We start from the raw sequence: 27,172 nt of genomic DNA on the forward strand, positions 1-27,172 counted from the left end.
TACATATATGGTCTAATTCTTTTATAATGACCACACATTGCTTTGCATGATTTTTATAAAAAAGAACATCCCTTTGTAAGACAAGGTATAGGAATGACACCAACATTAGTTAGAAAAGAATATGACATTTTATTTTCACTTATGGATGGACAGTACATGACTTTAGAAATATAATCATTGCAGGGTTCTGAAATATTGATACCTTAAGATCTAACACACCAACATTAGCCCATTCACTGCAAAACAGCCACATCAGCAGTTCAGATTTGGTCTTTGTTGTGGTCATTGAAATAAGTTCTTAATGTGAAATACCCAGTAGCATCAGAGTACTACAATACAGTAGATGTGAACTAAGTTTCGATATTTCCTCTTTGGAACGAATTATGCTTATTTACAAGTTAAGAGTAGGTAGTTCTAATTACTTACCCTATTGTGAGTTTTAATGACTGACTTTAAGCTACAGAGGGTTTTCCAGCTATTATTTCCTTTAGAGTTTCTAAAAGCAACAACTCTTATTAATGTTTATAAAAGATAATGTTGGAAAAAAGGTAATGTTAAAATCAAGGCGCTCTTTACAGATATTTAAGGACAGGAAAAGGTATTACCATTGAAAAAACTGTACATGTTTTCAAGCACAACACAAATATTGTAGCAATATTTAACTGAACTATTTTAAAATAGTGGCAATTATACTTCCTTACATACTTTTCTAATTTTTAAACCTCATAATTACAATTTGAATATACAGTCTGAATTATAATTAGAACTATGCACAGCTTCTAGAGCGTATTTTTCAGATTTATTTCTGCACATAAATTAAAGTTTAAGTTGGTCCTTGATTTGGAGAGCTGTAACTACCTGGAAGCACTAAATTTTAGACTTACTGACAGCTAACAAAAACCCTTGAAGAGGGAAAAGCATCGACACTACCGTGCGTGGAAAAGCAGCTACTGCCTCCAAGTGCAACAGCGGATTCAGCACAAGACCCGCTCAGAGGCCTGCATGTCTCCATGAAAGACCCCCAAGAAACCGAAAGGTCCAGAAGGAAGGAGCTGACCAACCAAGGGTATTTTCCACACTGGGGCAATCCTGAAAACGGAGGAGGCTTTGGACCTCTAGCATAAGAGAGAGACTTCACATTCTTTGATTTCATTTACACTTTTTAAAAAAGGTAAAATACACCTGAACCTTTTTCATCACACTTAAACTGCACAGCTCAAGCTGACTGAACTCATAAGGCAGCCCAACTGAAGCTCCAAAGGAACACCAGACCCTGGTCTCCTCTTTCCTACCATGTAGTCACAGACTATTTCGTCCAACTACTTGATATATGTAAGACATTTTATAAACAGAGTAGTTAGCTTATTATTAAACTAAGGAAAAGTCCAAAGATGTATGGAAAAGTATGCTTGCTAACAGCAACTGCTTCTACAGTGACAATAAACTGAGCTAGAAAAATAATTTCACTGTTTTAAATAAGGAAAGAAGCTAGATTTCTTTAAAATATATTACTTATTCTGCAACAGCTGATTAAATTGACAATGAATAGATTCCTTCCATTCCATGAACTGAATTGAGCTTACATTTTAATTATAGAATAGCTTCAAATTATAAATATAACCATCCCAATAGTAAAGAGACCATCAAGGCAGTAACATCAGATCAATTCTAAGTCATCACCCCCACACAAAGCGCAAGATGTGCTTTTGGATAAAGGATTTAAAAAGACCTTGGGCTGACGTGGAAAGCGGGTCAGTAAAGACTCCAGTTCTGCATAATGGAATCTTCCAAGCCAAGCCGCTTTCCACAGACACAAATTCAGTCTATCTTTTCTTTCTGGACCAATCTGGGAGCATCAACAAAATCTTTGCCATTGTAAAGAATAATAAAAAATGTTCCAATGCTTGCAACTCCCCAGAAGAGCACATATGCCAGTGTTTCTGTCCAGGTGTCACCTGTTGATTTTAAAAAACAAAGAGCTGATAAATAACAAGTCATTTTACTGATACTAGATCCAGCTTTCAGCCATTTAGCACATCTTGACAACATTAAAGTTTACTAACACATCCAAAGGAAAAATATAAGAACCTCTCAATTAAGGTTTAAACCAGTGGTTCTCAAACTCTGGCTGGCATCAGAATCCGCTTCAGGGCTTGATAAAGAATCAGCTGCTGGGCTCAACCCCAGAGTGTCTGTCTGTCTCATTTAGCAGGCCTAGGGTGGTGTCCAAGAATCTGCATTTCTAACAAGTTCCCAGATTATACTGATGCTACGGGTCGAGAGACCACATTTTGAGAACCACTTGACTAAACTAATATCAGGTTATATCAAGCAAACAGTAATTATTAGTTTGAGATTATATACTTTAATATTATAAGAAATTATTACTAATAGTTTAGTTCATAGTCCTATCTATGACAGGTATCAGGTACTACCGAAATGCCTACACAAAAAATACTGGGTTGGCCAAAAAGTTCATTCGGGTTTTTCTGTTATGGAAAATAACTTTACAAATATACATGCTTCAGAAAAGTTATGTATTAAAGTGTATAAAACAAAACTCAATAAATACAACATATTTTAACAACATATTTCACACAACTCTCCTGATATGCATTTTTTTTCAAAGTCTAGAGTACATGAAGGAAGCAGCAGACCAATGGGAAAAGATCTATTTTGTTCTACTCCTTGAATAGGTGAACCCAGTGTTGCTTCCCTCCTGCAATAGTACTGGCCTCACCTGCTGACAGGGAAACATGCAGAGGCCAACAGCCAGTAAGAGAGCACGCCAGAAAGGAAATTCAGAGTGTAGACACTTTCCTAATAAGCTATCAGAGAACATGCTTGCATTTATTTGCTATTCTCTTAAATACCAAAGTAGGGACTAGAAATCACACATGGTCATATCTAAACACCACAAAGATCATTACTTTACAACAATTAACTGACATGAGATGTTACTAACCACAGCATCCAGTATCTTTTCACTTGAAAACATTCAAATTTCCACAATTGCTAATTTTGACAGCTCTGGGGTTTTTTTTGTTTGTTTGTTTTTTGTTTTTTTTTTCTGCGGTATGCAGGCCTCTCTCTGTTGTGGCCTCTCCCGTTGTGGAGCACAGGCTCTGGACACGCAGGCTCAGCGGCCATGGCTCACAGGCCCAGCCGCTCCGCAGCACGTGGGATCTTCCCAGACCGGGGCATGAACCCGTGTCCCCTGCATCGGCAGGCGGACTCTCAACCAATGCGCCACCAGGGAAGCCCGAAAGCTCTGGGTTTTAAAACTCTTTTTGGATAAAGAAAAAAGCAGTTTCTCACAAGCCCACTCTGGGACACTCCCCAAAGGAATGGTCCGTTTGTTCAGGCTGAGTCTTGGTCTTGACTTCCCTGCCTTTCCAGAGGTTCCACAGGGAAATGTGAGTATATAAAAAGACCAAAATAACAAAACTAATTCAGCAGTGGAGTGGCTCCCAGAAAATGGCATCCAATGGGAAATGTTTTAAAGAAAGAAGTCAAAGGATCTGGGATGTGAACTGAACCGTGAGCAGCACATGCCAGCTGGTCCTGTCCTCTTCCTTCCTGCCCCAAATGTGACACAGACACCCTAGTCATGCCACACAGTGATGCTGCACTCGAGAGTCCTCGGCTTGTTTTTGCACTGTGATGGTTTTTACATTTTTAAAGAACTGTAGGGGGCTTCCCTGGTGGCACAGTGGTTGAGAGTCCGCCTGCCAATGCAGGGGACACGGGTTCGTGCCCCGGTCCGGGAAGATCCCACATGCTGCGGAGGGGCTGGGCCCGTGAGCCATGGCCGCTGAGCCTGTGCGTCCGGAGCCTGTGCTCCGCAACAGGAGAGGCCACAGCGGTGAGAGGCCCGCATACCACAAAAAAAAAAAAAAAGAACTGTAAAAACAAACTGTGCAAACAGAGACTGTATGTAGTTTACAAAATCTAAAATATTTACTATCTGACTCTTCAGAAAATGTCTGCTAACCCCTGCCCTAGAGTAACAAGAAGACAGCTCCTTCCTGTGTCATGACGACCTACACTGTTGAACACTGAGGGGATTACAGAGATGAACAGGTTCTGAGCCTCCCCTCAAGAAGCTGGCAGAATTAATGTGGGGTGTGGGGGGTGAACAGGAGTTCTTAATTCAGCAAAGTTTTGCCGAGGGCAAAACTGTATCCCAGACACAGGAGGTAAAACAATAAGTAAGACACTATCTCTGCCTTCAAAAAGTTGCTGATTCAGTGAGAAAGACGAATGAGTATGCAAATCACTACCACACAAACAGAAACACACCTTGGGTGCATTCGGGACCCCAAAGAGTACAGCGCATCTGAAGAAGAATCCCTAGGTGCTTAAAAGGTTAAAAGAAGAAAGTGCTGTAAGAGAGGTAAACAAAATGCTGTGGAAATCAGAAAGGGGGAGATGAGGTCTGTGTGGGAGAACAAAGAGACACTTCATGAGAGGGGAGCCTGAGGATGGCAGAAGTCAGCCAGGCAGAGGAATATCAGCCCAGCGAATTCAGGATAGAGGATGAGACTGCAGGAGCCTAAGGCTGCACCTCCCAGGCACAATGCAACATGTTACAGACTCAAACTCCCAGAGCACTGAACACTACTTAATATGCATTTAAGATGAAAATGTCTCCATTAACTTAGTAACACAGAAAAACACTGAGAGAGAAAAGAAAACCAATAAAGACCTTATTAGCTCAGGTTCTTAGGCAATTTTGCTATTAAAATTCAAGAAGTAATGTATTAATCTATAATAACATTTGTTTGTCCAACATAGGTGGTTGGTTAAATAAATTATACATCCACTAATGGAATACTGTGCAGCCATTAAAAATAAAGAACGTGGGGAAATATTTACATTGCTCAGTGAAAAAACAGATTACAAAAAAATTTGCATCTCACTTTTGAAAAAAAATACACACTTATAAAGATTAACATATCAAAATGTTAAGAGTAATTAGCTTATCTCTGAAAGGCAAGGTGATAAAAAACATTATCTTCTTTTTTGCCCAACTGTATTTTCTGTAATTACTATGTATTACTTTGATAGCAAGAAAAAAATATTTTAAAAAGCTCAAGTGGAAAAAAAAACTTATCAAGCTACTGAGTATACATTTTTCCTTCTGTCACATCTAAGGATGAATCCTCCCATCTGCCCACTTTACTCATTCAATTCAATAGGGAAACATCAAGTACCGAATAGGCGCAAACTTAAGATGCTGTACAGGAAAGTTCAACATTCTAAGAAATGAATGTAAGAATGTGAAACAAGGGCAGACTTACCAGCCATAAGCAAACAGATAATGCACATGGAAAAGGCGACAACCATGATAATAGGCAACTGGAAAAGAAAACGGAAAGAGAAACCATCACATAAGATGCTAATCAATGGTTGTACAATCAGTTATGCATGCTTTGCTTGAAAGCATGCATTGGCTTTCAAGATACAAAGTATCTTTCTTTCAGCAAAACATCATTATTTTAACTGCCCAAATCTTCGAACAGGTTAAAGATCTGAAAAAACATGGCTTTGCTCCAAACCAGGGAGTGCTAAGCAGAGGGAGGTCGCCCAGGTGAGAACCCAGACACTAGGCTCCTCCACTCCAGGACACCCTGCCCACTGGAATGAGACCCCAGAGAGGCTCTTGAAAAGTCTGGTGAACAGAGGAGTCAACTTCCAGGTCACAAGTTTGCCTCTGGCAATCCCTGAACCTCAGGGGAGTAGTCTCCGGAAATGAGAAACCCTCACACTCCCTTTGGTCTGTGTTCTCACTTAAAAAGGATCTACGAAAGACAGTCAAGTTTGAAAGAAGACAAACATTCCAAAGTTATTTTACTCCTCTCCCTGATCTGCTCCTTGGAGACACTTAAATATTTATGTTCCATTTAGAACAATATAAAATGTTTTATTTCAAGGGGAGCTGGCACCATCTATACCTTCAGACACAATGCTTTTAACAACCTGAAAAACATAAAGGTTTCTTACAGCCAGGAATTTCAAATCCCTTGGAACACTTAAAGGACTATGAGATTCTAATTCATCCACTGAATAGTTCCCAAGAAATAAGTCTATGGAATCCTAGAAGAGAAAAAAAGGAAATTAGTAACTCCCAAATTAGATATGATTAAATTACTGAGGAACAGTACAAAGATATAGCCACCTAATAACCAAAAATTAGCATCAAATAACAGACTTACTTGTCTAAATCCATCAGAAAAGTTGTTCTTGTAATACCGTATTAGTGAGTTCCAGCCATCCATTATAAGTCCCAACTGAGTTCTCTTCCCAGTTCTGGTTAAATATGAGGTTAAGTTTTGAGTTACAGATTTGCATATTAAATTCTCACACTGTTTTACAGCCAATAAGTATGTGGTATGGAGATAGGTGAATTATAAAGTTTTTTTTAAAACATCCCTGAGGGCTTCCCTGGTGGCACAGTGGTTGAGGGTCCGCCTGCCAATGCAGGGGATGAGGGTTTGTGCCCCGGTCCGGGAAGATCCCACATGCCGCGGAGCGGCTGGGCCCGTGAGCCATGGCCACTGAGCCTGCGCGTCTGGAGCCTGTGCTCCACAATGGGAGAGGCCACAACAGTGAGAGGCCCGCGTACCGCAAGAAAAAAAAAAAAAAAAAATCCCTGAATATATGAAGGAGACACCTCACAAAAGAAACCAATATCGGGTCCAAGAAATGTGTATCCTATTTCTAAAATATTACCAAAGTAGGCACAAAGAGGAAAAACTCTCAGTTCCACTTGCAAAGACAAGAAATAAGAAGAGAAACACACAGCCCAGGTTAAGTGGCATGAAACAGCAAAGAGACTAGAAGTCTTATCTTGCTCCCAGGGAATCCATATAGCAGAAAAAGACCCAATCACATGTGTAACAAATTCAAAACATTCTAACCTCTCACTACCTAGTGTGGTCCTTGAAAACAGCACCAGCATCACCTGGGTACAGAATCTCAGGCCCTGCCCCAGACCTGCTGAGTGGGACTGGGGTGAGTCTGGTGCACAGTAAGTTTTGAGAAAAGCTAAGGAGCCATGGTTCTCAACACCCACTGTGCATCAGAATCACCCAGGGATGCTAAGAAGCCACCAGTGCCTGGGCCTCATCTCCCTGCAGTCCTGACTCAACTGGTCAGAAATGAGGCCCAGGCACTGGTGGTTTGCTGTTGCTATTGTTTAGAAGTTGCCCGAGTGATCTGCTATGCACCAGAACTGTGAACCACTGGTCTGGAATGTGATTTTAAAGCATGGCTTGCCTGGTAAAGTCAGTTTTCAAGGCACCAGTTCCCGCATACTGTTTGGCACAAGCATTTGCATTGTCAGCCCAGGCTATAAAAAAAAAAAAAAAAAAAAAGTAAAAGTCAGCTGATAATGATTAAAATGACAACCAATGCTCTAAATCCAAATTATTTATTTCAAACTTTGAGTAACCTTGCCTCTGTTAAAGAAATTACCTACCGTTTTTGTAAATCTTCTCAAATTCATCTTGTTCTTCAAGCTTTTGTCCCACATGCAAAACTCCTAGTCTCTGGAATAAGAATCATACCTATGTTTATGTGTAAACATAAACAGATTTCAGCACATATGACTTAGGAAGAAAAAGCATAGTCCCCAGATCATCTGTCACCTGGTTGCAGGTGGGAGATGCTTTCCCTGTACATGGGGACCACAGCACTCTCCCACTCAGGCCAGGCTGCAAAGCCTCTCTTTGGGCTTCCTTCTGCCCATAGCCTCCACTCTCCCTTGAGCCCCAGCACCGCAGGAACAGTGGCAAGACTGTAGACTCAGAGACAGGGGCAGAAGGGAAAGGAGCGGGGAGAGTGAAGGCTGCTGCAGGATTCCAGCCATTACTACCTCCTTTCCTGCCACCCCCAATCTTCCACTGCCTTTACCCCTCTACCTCCTCACAATTCACCATCTCCAGACTTCTGACCTCCAAATTTATCCCCTAACCCTGGGACCCTTTGAGAATTGGGATGAATGCTACCCACCTACCTCCCCACAAACAGCACTTTGCATATAATCTCAGAGGACTCCTGGGCATCCTGAAGCTCTCTATGGTCTCCCCACTGGAGTTCACTGACCACAGATTAGGAACTCCTGCCTTGGTCTTTGTCTTGGACCCACAACCCTCTTAGAACCACCATCTTCACTGCTCACCTCAAATGACATCTCGCTCTCTCTCACTCAGAATGGGGCCTGCCCACACTCAATGACCTGCCTTCACTGGAAGGGAAAAGGCACAACTGGAGTCCCCACATTAGCTGGCACTGAGGCTAGAGAGGTTCCTGCCTAAAGACTCTCTGAAGGTTGGTTAAGTTTTATAATACTATTTTTAGCATGTAAATTAGTTAAATACAGATTACAGAACCTAGTTAAATAGATTTCTGTTAATCAGCCTTGGAAACAACCATTCTTAATATTGTTTCTATTGAAAAATATATTCTGAAGTACAATAAATCCAACAGACTGACAAGGACACAGTACCATACAAGCTAGAGAATGCTCAGATGGCAACCACTCCTTTGGTATGTCCTACTTGAGGATCTGGGGAGGTATTTTCCCTCCATAATTCTTCCCTAAGTCCCATAAAATTGTCATAAACAAAGTTGAATGTTTACAAATTATTTAGGCAGGAAACCATTTGGGATGCATTTTGTTTGCTCCCTACAACAAATGCCAATATGATCTGGAAATCTGGGATATACATATTTTTAATTCCAAATATAAAGAGAAGAAAATATTCATACCTATTCTTTCTCAACAACACAGTCTTGCTGGTAAAGCAGAGCTGTGTCAGAAACTTTATACCTGGGAGTTAATACCCCTTGCCAAACAATAAAAGGTGCAAACGAAAACAACTTTGAGGTACTACTCTGTACTATTAAAGAAGAAAAAAAACCTTTCCAAATAAAAATATTTAATGCTGGCAAGATTCACTTTTCACTGCTGGCTAGTCTTAGGGGTAATTGGTATAACCCTCTTGGAAATTATATATTCTCTTTAACCCAGTAGGAGTTAACCCAAAGGAAATAATTCAAGCTAATAATAATATACATAGGTATATTCTCTATAGTCTTATTTATAAGCCAAAAATGTAGCAACCTAAATGGCTTAGTAAATTATAGCACAACAATGCACCTCTTAAAAACTATGATCACATATAATGCTAGAGCAAAAATGCAAAATTTAAAACTGTGTACATACACTGACCACGGTTATGGACAAAGTGTACATCCATGGATGGCAAGACACAAAACCAAAAAGAATTTGGTTAGGACGGGGGCATGTGAATGTTTCTTGTTAATGGTTTTTAAAGATGAAGTTTCTTTTTTGCTATATTGTTTATCTGATAAAAGAAAAAATGCATTTGTACCTGAAGCTGGGCCTGAAGCGAACGACGAGCTAACAGACTCTGGATCACATTAGTTCTGTCCAGACAATCCATGCAATTGCTGCGGAACACGCCTTCCTGGTTAGTCACCACCTTGCCGTCAGAGTCCACTAGAAAATAACTAAAACATATTTGTATAAACACTCTCATACCAAAGTCAGCCAAGCCTACTAAGGACAGACCTCTTATAACACAGGTCCATGTCAGAGACATTATTAAAACTGGTAAATTAAAAGGTCAGATGGGAAATGTACATTTCAGGTATATTTGATTACCAAAGACCAAAAGGAAGTTTAAACAGAAGAGGCAAGACCACCCCTATCTCAAAACAACTGTAGCATCAAGGTCACTTCACGCAAGAGATGTGAAAAGGGACAGTTGGGAGTATTGTAAAGATGGCTGAGGACATCACCGTGTTTCCCTAAGGCCAGAAGAGGTCTTCCTTTGACATAATTATTGCACCTATGCCCCCTACGTCAGGATTTCTTAAAGCACAGTCCCCTGTGCTGTCTATATCAGAATTCCCTGAGATGTTTGTTAAAAATGAAGATGCTTGGCCTTGAAATAAACTAAGACTCTCTGAAGCAAGGGCTGGATACTGTGCATTAAAAACATTTTAAAATCCCTTCTTAAAGTGGGTAATAGGGCTTCCCTGGTGGTGCAGTGGTTAAGAATGCCAATGCAGGGGACACAGGTTCGTGCCTTGGTCCGGGAAGATCCCACATGCCGCGGAGCAACTAAGCCCGTGAGCCACAACTACTGAAGCCCGCGTGCCTAGTGCTCGTGCTCCACAATAAGAGAAGCCACTGTGATGAGACCATGCACTGCAACGAAGAGTAGCCCCGGCTCGCTGCAACTGGAAAAGCCCATGTACAGCAACAAAGACTCAACACAGCCAAAAATAAAATAAATAAATGAATTAATTTTAAAAAGAAGGGTAATATATGCAAATAGTCATAAATTTATAAGGTATAATAGGGTATTATTTGAAAAATCCATTTTCCTTTCTCCCCTGAACCACCCAGATGTCTGCACTGGAGCCAACCATGGTTACCAGTTCCTGTGTTTCTGTCATTTTTAACAATCTGTTCAGATTATTCTATGAACTCAAAAAGTTGACAATGCTGACACAGTGTGGCAGTAAAGAGCATGGACTTTGGCAGCAAACAACTGGTTTGCTACCCTTAGCTCCTTAGGTAAGTTACTAGCTGTGTAACTTTAAGTAATTAACCTAATCTCTCAGAGCCTAAATATTTTTCACCCACGAAATGGGGATGACAGCACCACCATTAGGTCGCTCTTAGGTTTAAATGAGATAATGTAAAATGCATATAAAGTGCTTAGCCAGAGTGTATGGGACAGAGACTACAATGAATACTAGATAATATTAATTTTATTGCAATTACTCCCCAAAATCAAAAAGTGAGGGAGAAACACAATAGATTCACCAAGGGCTAAAAATCATGACCTTAAAATTAAGGGCTTAAGGGACTTCCCTGGCAGTCCAGTGGTTAAGACTCCGTGCTTCCAATACAGGGGGCATGGGTTTGATCCCTGGTCAGGGAACTAAGTTCCCACATGCCTTGAGGCGTGGCAGAAAAAAAAAAGGCTTAAAAGAATGCGTTTAGAGTAAAACTCTATGTGAGGTTCATGCCAGACTGGTGAAGTTCGATTAGAGTATGTATATATAGAGTGCATGTGGTGTTGGCACCCCAACACTTATAAACTAAATACTACATGTTTTATAAATATTATTTCTTAAACTATACAAGTCTAAGAGATAAGTATTATTATCTCCACTTTACAGATGGAGAAATCAAGATGTGAAGATAACTAATTTGCTCCTTGGTCACATGGCTAAGAGGAGGCAAACTGAGATTTCAAACTTATTGTGTAGGACCCCAAAGCCCAGATTCTTTCTACTTCCCCCCAAATCCCTGGAAACAAATGTGCAGAGAGGTCATCTGAAAGTCACAGGTGAAACGTCTACTGTCCCTGTGGAACAGAGTGAGAGCAATGGACAAAGATTCTGGTGTCAATCCTCCCTTCTTTCTTATACTCTGTGGGGCAACAAGTAACAGATGAACCCAGTGGTTACTTCAGAGGAAGTAACCCTTCTGACAAGGTTTCTCTGCCCCAATAATGATACAGGTCAACTCCCCTTCACTAGCTATGCTCAAAACAAAACCTCATAGAAGAAAAAAAAAAGATTTAACTAACTATAGCTGATGACTTAATATGTATAAAAAAATTTTTTTTTAAAAGCTGAGCAAATGTCTACAGAAGTTTTACTATGTTACTGTGTACCTGAAATTACACAGTGCATTAGAACTACACAGGCAGAACAAAATGAGACTGGTTTCCAGATTCCTACTTCTGGCTTTAAAATAGGTAAAGACTGACATGTGCATAGAGTACAGTGAATATATGAACCCACACAGTAAGTAACACTGTAAACACACACGAGAAGTACCATGAAGATATTCAGACCCTTTGATCCATTATTCTACCCTCAAGAATTTATTTCAAGCAACAGTTTAACGGAAGTAAAAATATATTTATACCCAGAATGATTCACTGCAGCACAATCTTTCATGGCAGGAAGAGAAAAGGAAACAAACCAGATGCCCAATGCAAAGAAAAGCATTTCACTGAAACTGTACTATGACAAAATGGAACACAGAAAAGCCATTAAATGCTATCATTACAAAGACCTGGTAGGCTAATGACAAAATGTGATAAAACGTTTAGTGAAAACAACTGAACATACAACAGTAGCAAACTAACTTCAATTATATAAAAATCTGTAAATGTGTAGAATACATAAAAACATGAAAATACCTGGACTTGGGTCATTTTTAAGAATTTTTAAATATTTAAAAATCACCAAGTCTCATCTTTCAGGGGAAAAAACAACTATGAATGAGAGTATAGACAAGTGCTATCAACCTAGTGAACTATATCTGTAAGTCTGCTAGATAATGCATAATATACATGATTAACATATGCACCTACCTCATCCCTCAACCTCTGTAGGGAAATAACATAGCTTACCTTAATTCATCTTGCATTTCTGCTACTTGATCCAATAAAATACTTAGTCGATCCCATCTCATATTTTTACATTCTTTATGGAAGTCAAAGGCAATATATCTAACCAAAAGAAAAGATACTCAGAAAGTGACTAAAGATTATTCATTTTCCTTCTGTTAATAATACCTTCATAAGCAGATCCTCCTCTCTACATACATATTGCCTGGGAACAGTAGAGCCTCCTTCACTCTGGGTTTACCACTATACATATACACATGCATACAGGCATGCACAGACACAGCCACCTTCTCATGCTCATATCTACTGAAGGAAAAAAATACACACACACTCTCTTCTATCTTCACATGTTTTTCTAGAGGCCCTCAGATAGGAGTAAAGAAGCCCAGCGAAATACTACAGAAGTGAGCTCAGGTACAGCAATCAGGCATGTTAATATAAAGTAGTCTTGTCCAACTGAATATCTACTGTATATTTATTCTCTACCCCCATGTGCAAAGAATAGGGTCTCTTTTTGATTTTCAGATCAATTAAGATGTTCAAAATGGTCAAATGCAATTCAATCCAAGGAGGACTGGACTGTCTGTTGTGTATTAGGGGCTGTGAGAAGAACAGAAGCAGGATGGTCCCCACTCTGGTTAGTTACTGTTCATCCTATCAATATATTCATTATCACTATCCATACATCACACATACATGTGGTAGAGAGAATTTTCTTGTCCATCCATCTGTAATGGGCTGTTTTCAGTTATCTAATATTTAAGAGGTATAAATTTCAAAGTTAGAACACATCTAACAGTGAAGATGCCCTACTATGAACTGGAAAATGTTGCCCCTTGAGAGGGGGAAAAATGATTAACCAACTCCTGAAAGTCAAGAGAGGAAGAAAGAATGAAGAGAATCTGGGCACCAGGGTACATGAAGAGTCTCACACATTCCACTTCTACCCAACTTCCTATTCAGGGATCAAGTCAAGTCATAAAGGAGGAGGACTAGAAGAACATTACACTCTCATCTACAGAGTAAAATTCAGATTACGTGTCTGCTCTCATGGAGCCTTGGCTCCAATGGCTGAAGGGACATCAATGTAGGGTGGGCTTCCAGCAGGTCAAGAGAGGGGCTTCTATCACCTCAATGGTTATCTCAGGGGAGAATGGGGTACTTAGAAATCAGTATAAAAACAGAAGTTAGCCAACTGTGAGGCCAGACTTTGGGAAGACTGGGAGTGGGGGGAAGCATTTTCAAAGGCAGCTCCATTAGAAGTGGTGGTGTGATAGTTATTTTTGGAGTGCTCTGACCATAGCCCTAGACTTGCCTGAAGAATTTAAGTGGCTCACTAGCACATAAATGCACTTGGATTCTTAAGCTTGTATCCTTCTAAAATTACATTTGTATCTTCTAAGAATATCTTACATCATTATATTTTGGTAACAATAGCTTTAGGGTGTTTATTCCTTAGCAGTATGTATCCTCCAAGTGCCCTGGAACACCAAGGGCATAACTTTAGACTCTGACTTATGCCTCAAGTTCTCAAAGTTAGCTGTTGCTACAAACACTAGAGGCAACTCTGGAGGTGAGTATACCTACAGAAACCCTCTGAAGCACACAGGGGCTTAACCAGGGGTGTACAAAAGGAGGCAGCAGATAAACTTTTTCCAGAATAGACATGTTGGACTCTAAACCCAGTGATGCTGATTTTTCAAGTCTTAGGTATATTCTGAGTAATTCCTCTGAGGATTTTGAGGCACATCCTGGATAGGAATCACTTCTCTGACTCATCCAAGTGTGTTTGCGCAGGTTCCACTATGAGAAGGCAGAAATGGGCATGCAGTAAGGGTCTGATAAATTTGCTAGAGTTTTTGAGTTGGACAATAGGCTTAAATTCTTCCCCAAAGGTTCATTATATCATTCTATTTTTGTGTATGTTTAAAATTTTCCACAGGTTAAAAAAAATTCTCCCCAAATAACCGAGTAACATTTCTTTTAAAGTCTTCCCCCAATGCCTGTGACCACTTCCTAACACAGTATACCCCCACCTCCTACCCTGGTTTCCTGATGCATAAGCTCCAAATGGGCTGACTCATTACCCTGCACATTTTCACAGGGCAACTGTTTATGTTTTAGGATCCCCCCTCTTTTGACAAGGCTACACAGAATTTGTAACTGTTGCCTACTGCCTTACAAGAGGGGCAAGCTGCTGCTCCAGACAAGGCCGCCACGCAACAGTAAATTGCTCCAGCTCATGTGGTGGTCAGGACCAGGCAGACCACACCAAACAATCATGACTCACTGAAATCCAAGACCCAATGGGCAGAGCGACGCAAAGCCTCAAGGAGAGGATTTTAATCAAGGACTAAACTTTTACAAAATTAAAATTAAAATTCAACTGTTAAGAAGTTATTCTGCAACATGAATTATGCCAGAGAAAATTTCAAGCTAACAAAATCATGCTTTGAAAACAACAAACTGAAATACATCTAGAGAGATCTATGTACTTACGTATATTTGCATTGCACATCTACTCTGAAAATACCTACAACAGATTTCTAGTGAGGTACCTGATCATTCCATTTGCCAAGGAAGACACCATTGTTGCAAACGCCTGTTCAAGTGGCTTCTCTGAGCCCTTCTGATTAACCTGTAAAAAATTAAAAACACCACAGCCTGCTTTCTTTTTTAAAAAATATTTGTTTGTTTGTTTGTTTATTTATTTATGGCTGCGTTGGGTCTTCATTGCTGCACGCAGGCTTTCTCTAGCTGCAGCGAGCAGGGGCTACTCTTCATTACGGTGCGCGGGCTTCTCGTTGCGGTGGCTTCTCTTGCTGTGGAGCACAGGCTCTAGGCACCCGGGCTTCAGTAGCTGTGGCACGTGGGCTCAGTAGTTGTGGCTCGCGGGCTCTAGAGCACAGGCTCAGTAGTTGTGGCACATGGGCTTAGTTGCTCCGCGGCATATGGTATCTTCCCGGACCAGGGCTCAAACCCGTGTCCCCTGCATTGGCAGGCAGATTCTTAACCACCGCGCCACCAGGGAAGCCCCACCATAGCTGTCTTTTAAGTTTAATTAAAAGGACAGAGTGATATCAGCAAAATGGCAGACTAGGAAGCTTTAAGCTCTTATACCCTCACAAAAACATCAGTAAAAAGAGAAGCTATCTAGGGGCTTCCCTGGTGGTGCAGTGGTTGAGAGTCCACCTGCCAATGCAGGGGACACGGGTTCGTGCCCCGGTCCGGGAGGATCCCACATGCCGCGGAGAGGCTGGGCCCGTGAACCATGGCTGCTGAGCCTGAGTGTCCGGAGCCTGTGCTCCACAACGGGAGAGGCCACAACAGTGAGAGGCCCGCGTACCGCAAAAAAAAAAAAAAAAAAAAAAAAAAAAGAGAAGCTGTCTAAACCAACTTTGTAGGAGCTCTAGAAAACAGGCAAAGGTTTATAGCAACCAGACAAATGTCCAATCAAGATAAAGCCATCCTCAAAATTGTAGGACAATTCTGTAGCATTTTTCTTGCCCTTATCTCATCCTTTCCCCAGTGCAATGACGATCTTAGCTTAAGCAGTGGCAACACAATTCTCAGCCCCCCTCCACAAATCGGAGGAGCAGACCAGACCTTATTTGCACACTGCTCATATAAGCTACAAGAGGACTATAAACCAAGACACCTAGGGCAAGATTTTCAGGTGGAGACATAAAATAGACCATCTAAAGCTTGCAGAAGCAGCTGGGGTGACACTCTTTGAGAAATTAGGATACTCAAAAGCAGCCACGTATATGGAGGGTTTCAGACAGCTGTATGCATACCCAAGCAAGATGCATGCTCACAAAAGTCCTGAAAAGACCTTAAGCCTTCACCTCAGGCTAATCCCTACATTCAGAGCAAGCCTAACTAAATAAGTGCAGGACTGCTCTAACACAGAAGTCTGCAGAGATTAGGAGATGGGGTTGTTCTCTTTTTTGTTTTTTCCTTTGTCTATTTCAGTTCCTTGTATTCAAGGAAATTTCTGTCAAAACATTAGCTGAACACAAGCTAAAAGAACGGAGACTTCAATGAGCATACACAACAAGGAACAGTCTTTGCAAAAATAGTTTGGAAAAGTCTCAAAACAAATAGATTACTACAGCATTCAATAATCAAAACAAAAACAAAACAAAACAGCAGTGAACCCCTGGGAAAGAAGAATCTGACTTCCAGAGTTACTACATTATAAACATCCAATGCCCAGTTTTCAAGAACAACAACAAAATCATAAGGCATACAAAAAAACACAGGAAGACAAGGCTTTTTCTATGGAAAAGGATAAATTGATAGAAACCATCCCTGCAGAAGCCTTATTTATAAAAAGCTTTCAGGGAATTCCCTGGTGGTCCAGTGGTTAGGACTTGGCGCAGCCTGGGTTCCATCCCTCATTGGGGAACTAAGATCCTGAAAGCTGTGTGGTGTGGCCAAATTTAAAAATAAATAAATAGGACTTCCCTGGTGACGCAGTGGTTAAGAATCCTCCTGCCAATGTAGGGGACACGGGTTAGAGCCCTGGTCCAAGAAGATCCCACATGCCTCAGAGCAACTAAGCCCGTGTGCCACAACTACTGAGCCTGTGCTATAGAGCCCTCAAGTCACAACTACTGAGCCTGCGTGCCTAGAGCCCACGCTCCACAACAAGAAAAGCCACTACAATGAGAAGCCCATGCACCACAACGAAGAGCAGCTCCCACTCGCCGCAACTAAAGAAAGCTGGCTCCCAGCAACAAAGTCCCGATGCAGCCAAAAATAAATAAATAAATAATTTTTTAAAATTTAAAAATAAATATAAAAAAACTTTCACAATAACTGTCTTAAATATGCTCAGAGCTAAAAGAAAGCATGGACGAAGAACTAAAGGAAATCAGGAAAACCATATGTGAAAAAAATGAGAATATCAACAAAGAGACAAAGTATTCAAAGGAACCACACAGTAAGTCTGGAGCTGAGAAGTACAAAGTGGAAATTAAAAATTCACTAGAGGGGCTTCCCTGGTGGCGCAGTGGTTGAGAGTCTGCCTGCTGATGCAGGAAACACGGGTTCGTGCCCTGGTCCGGGAAGATTCCACATGCCACGGAGCAACTAGGCCTGTGAGCCATGGCCGCTAGGCCTGCGCGTCCGGAGCCTGTGCTCCGCAACGGGAGAGGCCACAACAGTGAGAGGCCCGCATACCGCAAAAAAAAAAAAAAAAAAAAAAAAAAAAAAATTCACTAGAGGAGTTCAACAGCACATTTGAGCAGGAAGAAAGAAGAATCAGCAAACTTGTATAGGACAAAAGAAATAATCAAGTTGAAGCAGCAGAAAGAAAAAAGAATCGGAAAATTGAACAGAGCCTGGGGGACTTCTGGGACACCATCAAGCAGACAACATATTCATTTGGGAGTCCCAGAAAGAGAAGCGAGAGAGAAAGGGGCAGAGAGATTATTTAAAGAGAAAATGGCAAAAAACCTTCCCAAATTTGATGAACGATATACATCTTCAAATCCAAGAAGTGCCCAATCCCCAGATATGACGAACCCAAGGAAACACACCAAACACATTATAATCAAACTACTTAATGACAAAGAGAGGATCTTGAAAGCAGCAAGAGAAAAGGACTCATCACATACGAGGGATTCTGAATAGTATTATATGCCAATTTCTCTTCAGAAACCTTGGAGGCTAGAAGGCAATGGGATGATATATTTAAAGTACTGAAAGAAAAGAACTGTCAACCAAGAATTCTATACCTGGCAAAACTGTCCTTCAAAAATGAGACAGAAATTAAGACATTCTTGGATAAACAAAAGCTGAGGGAGTTCATTATTCCTAGACCTGCCCTACCAGAAATGCTACAGAGAGTCCTTCAAGTTAAAATGAAAGGACACTACAAAGTAACTTGGAGCCACAAAAACAAAAACATTCTGCTAAGGGAAATAAGAGGCAAAGGAACAAATATTACACAATACAATTTATATGGGATACCTAGAATAGACAAATTTATAGAGACAGAAAGTAGAATAGAGTTACCAGGGGCTGAGGTAAGAGGGATAATAGGAAGTTACTGTTTAATGGATACTGAGTTTCTGTCTGGTATGATGAAAAGTTCTGGAAATGGTCAGTGGTGACGGTTGCACAACACTGTAAAATATTTAATGCCACTGAGTTGCACACTTAAAAATGTTAAAATGATAAATTTTTTTTTAAAAAAGAAAGATGCTAAGGTTTTATTCCCCCCAAAATGTAAGAAACATACCAGATTGATTATGACTTGTTTTCCATAAATAATTATTTGTGAATCAAAATGCCTTTGGAAACCATCCATCTAGAGAGGGGGAAAAAAAAGAGTTATATACTTTACCAGATTACATTATAAGAATATTTATGTTATAAAGTATCTCCTTAAATGTCCTATCTCTATATTCAAGAGAATGACGTTAAGAAGACTATGTCTTCTAGATATTCTAAATGTAGTGAGTAGTAATTATAAGCCATTGTACTCTGACCTACAATATTACTATTTTATTTCTGAGCATGTCAAATAGAATACACTAAATATTCTAAACAGTGTAAGACTGCAAATCTTACTGAGATCTCTAAAATCAAAATTTACCATGTCATTCAGTTTGTTTTTCCACATTTCTAACATGCCGTATACACAGCCCTTTGGTTTAGAAGCTCATTAAGTGCCAGAACCAAGGAGAAAGGCCTCAAATATGTTGAAGTCTGACTTATGAGAAATAAACACATGCTCTATATGCAAACTATAATGCCACTAAGCTATTTATAGCCAATGAAAAAAGCATGGAAGATACACACATGATTTGCTACTTTGTTGATCAGTGGCAGTGGTTTGTACTTGAGATTTGGTCTTTGAGACCAGTAAAGTGGTATTGATCCTCGAGTCTAAAAGAAAAGAAAAGATATGTAAAAAGAAACACACACATAAACTTGTTTTTCTCAGCTTATTGTCAGGGGTATATACAATATCAATGACTGCAAAAGAAAAAATAAAAATGCAATCTACTAACTATGAAAGAAATCCATGCATACCAGCTCCTAAAATTCGGATTTGGGGGCATGCATTTGGAAAGACTTTTTCTGATTTTATATACATGCACTTGTGTAGTAGACAGTTGTGTTTCTCCTAAATTCTAAAATAAATCAATTTTTATCTACAAGTAAAAATTACCAAGTTACGCCTGGTATATAATTTGGCACTATAATAAAACTAGAAATTGCTTTATTCATTCTCAAAAGAATATGTTTATGAACTTAAAAATATTTTTAGCCATTAATACTCTGGAACAGTAAGTGATCCACAACTCAGATATTATGTCACAATGAAGGCAAGGCAGGTAAAGTCAGGCATAAGCCAGCTACTTGTCCTGTCATCACTGCCCTGAAGAAATCTAAGGGGTTAAGCAGACCAGTGGCTCCATTTCCATAACCCTTGCACCTCCTACCCTACCCTCTCCTTTAGCGATTTAATTCAAGGGCAGGAAATGTCAGCAGCTGAGTGCCAGGTTAATGGAATATCCTTGTTTTGGGTGAACTCTTTCCATATTGTAGACAATGATATTACTTTAAAAAGGAGAGAAATTTCAACAGTATGTCAGGAAATTACAATCCAAGTAGAAGAGACCAACTGGCTGCCTGCCTAACAGACACATTAACTTGCCTGTACAAATGAAGCTCTGCTCCCATTGTAGTGCACAATCTGTTCTGTTTCTACAAAGTTAGCTGCATGGCCTTCAGAATCAATTCCTGAATTGGAAAAAAATTAACTATATTTATTACATAAGAAAAACATCAGAAATTCACTAATTCACTCTAACTTGAAGAGAATTAAGTCAGTTCAAATTAGTGGAAAAGTACTATAAAACTAAATTTCAAACAAATGCCTAGTCCACCATCAGAAAGCTAACAAAGCTCACTCACTTAAACAGGCTTAAAGGGAGTATTAACGACCTATTAACACACAAATAATGTTGGCTGCTATTGAATATATCAATTGTTTATATTTACACAATTCCTCTAAAACAGTGTTTCTCAAATTTTGGACATATTTTAAAGAAAAAACAAGTTCTCAAAAACCTCTGGCAGTATACCCATAGATCCCAATTTTGGAAGTTAAAACCATTAAACACAACATTAAATGCAAATGTGGGCCATTATGTTAACAGTATTTTGTTATAACGATGCAAATGGTCCAGCAGATGCTTATAATTTTAATTATCAAAATGAAAGCAAAAACTGTATATGATCCTACAATTTCTACAACTCCATGAAAACACCCAAAAAAACTAATTTGAAAAGCACTGCTCTTAAATATTTAGCCTTGATTTGGTTAGTTCTTTCAAATGTTTGAAGCATTACCTTACTATCTTGTTTACATTATCTTTACTAAGAAAAGCTTGCTAATAAGCAAAGGCCAACTTTCAAGCGGAGTCCCTGACTCAAATTATTAGGAAAGAAAGAAAAAAAAAAATCAACAGATTTTTAATGATCTCAAATATTTCTTAACATCCTTTCTATCTGACATACTTCTAAAACATATAACATTTTTAAGTGTTAACACATAACATCAGTGTTTCTGTTAACATATTAACAGAAGGGGAAAAAATTATGAGTCAAATCAGCAATAAATTCCCTTCTCAGTACATTCTAAAATTACTTGTCAGAAGCATGGGCTATACTTGGTTCTGTCCAGAATTCCCATTAAGGAATAATATGTAGTTATTTTAATAAGTGAGATTGAGAATAAGAGTGAGATTGTGTGTGTGTGTGTGTGTATGTGTGTGTGTGTGTGTGTGTGTGTGTGTGTGTGTGAGAGCGAGTGAGCGTACATCTTTATGAAGCGATTTCCAATATATATTAAGTTAAAAAAACCCAAGGTGTAAGAAAAATGTACACAGTATACAACCACTGTCTGCAAAAGAAGGAGAACATACTAGGAATAGCATAAAAATTATCTGAAGGGTAAAACTAACAACAGATCAGCTGGTCGGGAGGTCAGATGCAGCAGATGAAGTCAGAAATGAGAATTATTTTTTAACTGCATATCTTTTTATACCTTTGATACCTGATCTATGTGACTGCATTAACAATTCAAAACTTTTAATTAAAAAATATGACTCCATCCAAGAAAATCCAGATACAAAGGCATTGCTAACTCTAATCCTGGTTATGTGATCTTAGCCAGGTCACTCACTAAATGTCTTTCTTTCTCTGCTATATCACCTATACTAAAGGAGATTAACCAAATGACTTTTACAACTTCCTGGCCCAAAACTTCTATGATTTACCTAAGGGTCCATAGGATTTTATTCTGATATACCCTGGCTTAAAAAAAAAAAAAAAAAAAGAGTTCGGGAGACTCATTTTCATAATGACAGTAACTTCTAATACAGATTTTAAAAGCTTGGTTTAAGCAAATTAGCGTGTTGCTAGCACAAAGCCTAAAGAATAAATGCTCAAATGTAAATCCTCAAAGTTGAAGGCATAAGGTCAAATGTCTAGCTTTATACATGCAAAGAAACCAAGAGCAATAAAAGAAAATACTTTCTGATATGAGTTTAGGTTATTGAAAACTATAGTGAGTTCAGCTATGCTTTCAGACATCCAGCAAATAAAACGATCAATTCCTCTTAAAGCAGTAAGAAGCAGCCTACAGTGTCTCATTAACATCTGCAATGTAACTACAGTAGCTGGAGTAAAGTACAGAAGACCTACCTAATTATCATAATGAAGCAGGAGATAAATATTTAGTGAGGCTATCAAATGATAATGAAACAAATAAAATACAAAAGGTTACATTCATGTTACCATGAGCCAAACATTAATTAGAGATAGATATAACCCAGTACCAAATCGTGCTGACAAAATTAATCTCACCTCTTACATAATAGCGGACACCAGCTCTGAAACAACTCCTCCTCGAGATGAGAATCCAATCAAAGTATTTTCCATTAATAGAACATGAGTGCATAGTAATAACTTAACTACATTAAGAAAAATATAACATATTGCGAAATCATATGTATTATTTTCAGATGAAATTTGAATCTATCTACCCTAGTAAGAATGACTCTGCCTTTAGAAAATAAAAAGGATAGAGAATATGCAAAATTTCTGGTTCCTCATGAACATTCATAAGCCTTTATACTGATTGTGTAGTTTTGTCAAGTCAGTAACCCTATAATGACATACCGTCAGTCAGTGTGTTTAAGTGTTTCATTACAGTGTTTCTATTTAAATAATATGATTTCCTTTCCCAGATAGTCTCAACCACTTTCTGAAAGTAAAGAATTAAATATTAACCACATCACAAAAAAATCTTTGAATGAAAGACTTACACATTTCAAATAGATTAACCTTCCAATAAGAAATGGAAAAAAAGGGGGGAAAAAGACTAAGCTACTGAAGTTTATATTATATGCGTAATTACAGTTACAAATAACAGTTGCTAAGTATATAAAGACTTACAGATCAAACTGTAAATTAAAGATTATTCAGAAACAGAATGTATCTCTCCCTCATAGGTTTGGGTTTGCCCTATGGTTATTTCCTATACATAACATTTTGCTTAATATAATTTGATTCATCCATTATAAAGCATAAGGGCATAATAAAATAAATATCTATAAACCTACCTCCAATTTGCAAACAGTATCAAAGCCCTGAATCTAATATCTGTTCCTTCTTCATCCCATTCAACTGCCTTCTTGCCCAGAAGCCCTGTGGAGACGATTCCCCTGCCTTCTTAGTTTCATTATATGCAACCATGACTTGAAAACACACAGCTTGCTTTTGAGTTTTATAAAAATGGCACAACACTCTTAATAAACTTCAAGTCCTTGTTTATGGCCCCAGTAAGTACCTACGAGTCATCCTTGCACTGCATGAAGCAGTAGTTTGGTCCTCTTCAGTGTTGTGTGCAATCTATAAGGACCATATCACAACAGCCCTAATTCTTCTGCTGATGGAACTCGTGGTGCTCAGAGTTTGCTGTAACAGTGGTGCCGTGAACATTTTTGAAAAAACTCCTGGTATAAACCTATTGGGTATGTAGAGGGGAAGACCTGGTAAATCCATAAGGAAATGCCAAATAATTTTCACAATAGTGGTACCAAATGATACTAGCAATATGAATGCCTTATGATTCATCCCTCTCTATCACCTGGTATCATCAGACTTAATAAGTCATCTTGAGCTCCCAATTCACAATCCTTTAAAACCACAGTACTACAGAAGACTCCAAAGCCGTATTTACTCATTCATTCCCCCAAATTATCTATTTGCAGTAGGGCACAAAGATGAATCAGACATGGAGTCTGCCTCTGAGAGAACTGAGTATAGCATGGAATATGTCTGTTTTATGAATCATTTTCTTCTGATTACAAGATGAATATCCATCCAAAAGCATGGAAGGAACAAAAGAAAAAGAAAAACCATGCAGAACCCCACCATCATGACACAACTTTTAAAATGTCGATGTATTTACTTCTAATCTTTTATCAATTAATGACTCTCAGGGCCATGCACTCCCACTTGGGATGCCCATTTCACACTTTCTCCTCAACCTCCAGCTACTACTCACAGCTCATGGCACTGCTTCCAAATTCACTGTGAAAATAAAAGCCATCCACATGCTCCCCCCACATCTATCTACCTACTAGCCTCCAAGTCCACCATAGCTGCTTCCTTTCTACTATGGCGGATGAGCTGGATGGTGGATAAGCTGTCTGTGCCAGGCCTTCGACCTGTGTACTTGACCCCACCCCCTCACACACTCAAGGACATTGCTCCAGCATGTGACTGCTCCCACCTTCTCCAAAATCTTTCTTCCCAGCATTTGGTAACGGCCCCCATTTGGGGAGGAGTGGGGGAAACAGGAACATAACCTCCCTCTCTAATGGTCATTTTTAAACAACCAGCAGCATATAAGCTGATGAGACCCTCTGCTTGGAAACCTTATTTTCATTTGCTTCTGGGACACTACTCTCACTTGGTTAGTTCTTCTCTTCCTCACTTGCCTTTGCTGGTTCATTTTTCCAACTTCAAATCTTACAGTAACTCTATATGACTCGTCCTTTCAGTTCACTTACTTTGGTTCCCCCACTTCAGAAGTCCTTTGTCCTGAGGCCTGTAGTCCATGGCTCTAGCATTTATTCACTATCTAGAACCCCCTTCAGGTTGTCTTCTTTCTACACACCTTTTTCTTCTCTATATACATTTCTTCCTTTGATGATCTCATCCCACTTCACGGCTTTAAATGCCATCTATACCCTGTGGACTTTCAAATTTATGTCTCCAAAAAAAAAAAAAATGTATGTCTCCGACATGGACTTCTCTCCTAAACGCCAGTTCCATTAATCTATGTCTTCTTGACAATCTCCACTTGGATATTTACAGAAATCTCAAGCTTAACATGTCCAAATAAAAGTCCAGATACTCTGGCCTGCCTTCCACCTCGGCTCTTCCCCACCACAATGCATGGCTTCCTTCCACTTATTCTGGCCAAAAATCTTAAGACTCATACTCAACCCTCCTTCATTCCCCATGTACAATTTGTCAGAAAATCCTTTTAGCTCCACTTTCAAAACATATCTAGAACCTGACAATTTTTCATCACCATCAGCTACCACCCTGGTCCCAGGCAACATCACCTCCCATCCATATTACTACAACCGCTCCTAGCTATTCCTTGCATCCTCCCCTGCTCACCTTTGGCATATTCTCTACATCACTGTCAGAGTGATCCTGTCTTACCATGGCAATCCTCTACTCAAATCCCAACAGTTTCCCTTAACAGTTAAAGTAAAAGACAAAGCCTCTAAGGCCCTGCATAATGTGGGTCCAACAGCCTCTCTGAACACATCTCCCACTCCCTGTCCATTCTCTGCTCCAGTCACGCTTCCGCCCTGGGCCCTGTTTTCTTGCTGATCTCTCTCTAAGTACACGAAACATCTGAGGGCAGGTCTAGTCAAAAAGCTATACTAAACAAAAGCCAAGGGCTTCCCTGGTGGTGCAGTGGTTGAGAATCCGCCTGCCAATGCAAGGGACACGGGTTTGTGCCCTGGTCCAGGAAGATCCCACATGCCGCGGAGCGGCTGGGCCCGTGAGCCATGGCTGCTGAGCCTGCGCGTCCGGAGGCTGTGCTCCACAACGGGAGAGGCCACAACAGTGAGAGGCCCGCGTACCGCAAAAAAAAAAAAAAAATACAAAAGCCAATGTAAAGCTTCAGATTTAAAGCTAAATAGATAAACTGTTTCTAAAATCACCTAGAAAAAGTGCTCTGTAATCTCATGTTATTATTTGCCCATTCACAATCTCATTTTGGAATTAAAAAAACACATACACACAATTGGCCCAAACTCTTAAAGCACTACCTAAATAGTACGCTTGTTATTATTTTATCCTTCGGAGAACTTAGAGAGCTCCAGGGAAAAACAAAAACCAGAATAGACAAGAGCTTTTATCCTGACATTTTCTGATTTTTATTCCCCCACAACTGTGGAAATTATTTCCTGCATTACTTTTGTTTTTAAGTATAACAAGCATAATAATTTAAGGAAATCACACTAACATAATGAACAAATAAATCACAGACTGTTGTGTTAGTTAATAAGCTTCTTTGGAGGTATGTGATAGAAAGACCCCCCAGTTTCTGCAGGGCAGAGTGCTGACTATCGGTGCTCATCAGCACACTGTGCTTACCCTTTAACAGCCAGCTCACTTTGCTTCCCTATTTTTATGATGATGTCTATGATAAAGATAAGCTTTAAAAATGAACTTACAATTAGATAACCATTACTCATTTTGCATGTGTACTACACCTCACCCCAAGCATCATTCTTTGTACACCATGTATTTTCATTTTTCTGTGGCTATTTCAAATGACAAATATAATTTTTAATTGTAATTCTCCTCTCCAACTTGCTGGTTACCCTAGTTCCTGAGTCTAACTTTTTTAATTGCTAAGGAAAATTTTCAATAGGCTAAAACTATTCTTGTTTATTAATACAAAGTCTAATAAAGCCAAAACACAGTAGACATATTTCTTCTTTTAAAACACCAGCCCCAGAGAGCATTAGTCAGTCTAAAGAGTTCATTCTATTAAAAAAACAATGGTCATCTACAACCAATATTCTAAGATTTTATGTTAATGGTTTGATATTATTATCAAAAGAGATTTCTACTAATTCTAAAATACTCTCCTCATGTAATATTTGAGACTGTCTTTAAATCTAACTTCTCATAATATTTAAATAAAGGCTACTAGAAAACTAAAGAGTAATATGTAAGGATACAGCCATATAATACCGGAAGAGCAAACCGATGGACCTGAAATGAAGATGTATGTTACATTTAGGAATAAATATACTTCAAAAATAATAAACAAAAAGAAGCACTATATAAAAAATATTTACAGATGGGGAGGTAATATACAAATAAAACAAAGTAGGAAGCTTATGGGTAACTTAATTTTAAAGACATTTCTCTAATGTAACATTGTCTTTTTAATTAAAAAAATTTAAGTATGTGCTACAATCATCTGGGCTTGAACATCTGCAGATTTTGGAACACTAATAAAACTACATGAAGTTGCAGAATATTTATCTCCCTCCTTTTCAGTCTTTGCCTGCAACAAGTTCACTGCTCCAGGGAAAAGATATCCCCAAGTTAATGGTTTGCAGTTTAAA

General features: G+C 39.2%; 1 protein-coding gene across 2 annotated transcripts in view; it reads right to left on the reverse strand.

Annotated features, from left to right (window-relative positions):
• Nucleotides 1-105: 105 nt before the first annotated feature.
• The window catches only part of SACM1L (SAC1 like phosphatidylinositide phosphatase), a 60,547-nt gene continuing 33,480 nt past the window's right edge, over nt 106-27,172 (reverse strand). The window contains exons 7-20 of one of the 2 annotated variants that reach the window (XM_067044514.1): nt 26,780-26,813; nt 22,362-22,463; nt 20,146-20,231; nt 19,284-19,370; nt 18,721-18,789; nt 15,029-15,108; nt 12,474-12,572; nt 9,402-9,540; nt 7,484-7,553; nt 7,282-7,354; nt 6,219-6,312; nt 6,007-6,099; nt 5,304-5,361; nt 106-1,955 (exon numbers count right to left, since the gene is read on the reverse strand). In XM_067044514.1, the coding sequence (XP_066900615.1) occupies nt 1,819-1,955; nt 5,304-5,361; nt 6,007-6,099; nt 6,219-6,312; nt 7,282-7,354; nt 7,484-7,553; nt 9,402-9,540; nt 12,474-12,572; nt 15,029-15,108; nt 18,721-18,789; nt 19,284-19,370; nt 20,146-20,231; nt 22,362-22,463; nt 26,780-26,813 (1,221 nt within the window). In that variant the 3' untranslated portion in view covers nt 106-1,818. The remainder of the gene's footprint in view (nt 1,956-5,303; nt 5,362-6,006; nt 6,100-6,218; nt 6,313-7,281; nt 7,355-7,483; nt 7,554-9,401; nt 9,541-12,473; nt 12,573-15,028; nt 15,109-18,720; nt 18,790-19,283; nt 19,371-20,145; nt 20,232-22,361; nt 22,464-26,779; nt 26,814-27,172) is intronic. The other variant, XM_059076674.2, reaches the window with a different exon arrangement.

This window comes from Kogia breviceps, chromosome 10 (genome assembly GCF_026419965.1).
Source record: "Kogia breviceps isolate mKogBre1 chromosome 10, mKogBre1 haplotype 1, whole genome shotgun sequence".
Taxonomy (NCBI): domain Eukaryota; kingdom Metazoa; phylum Chordata; class Mammalia; order Artiodactyla; family Physeteridae; genus Kogia; species Kogia breviceps.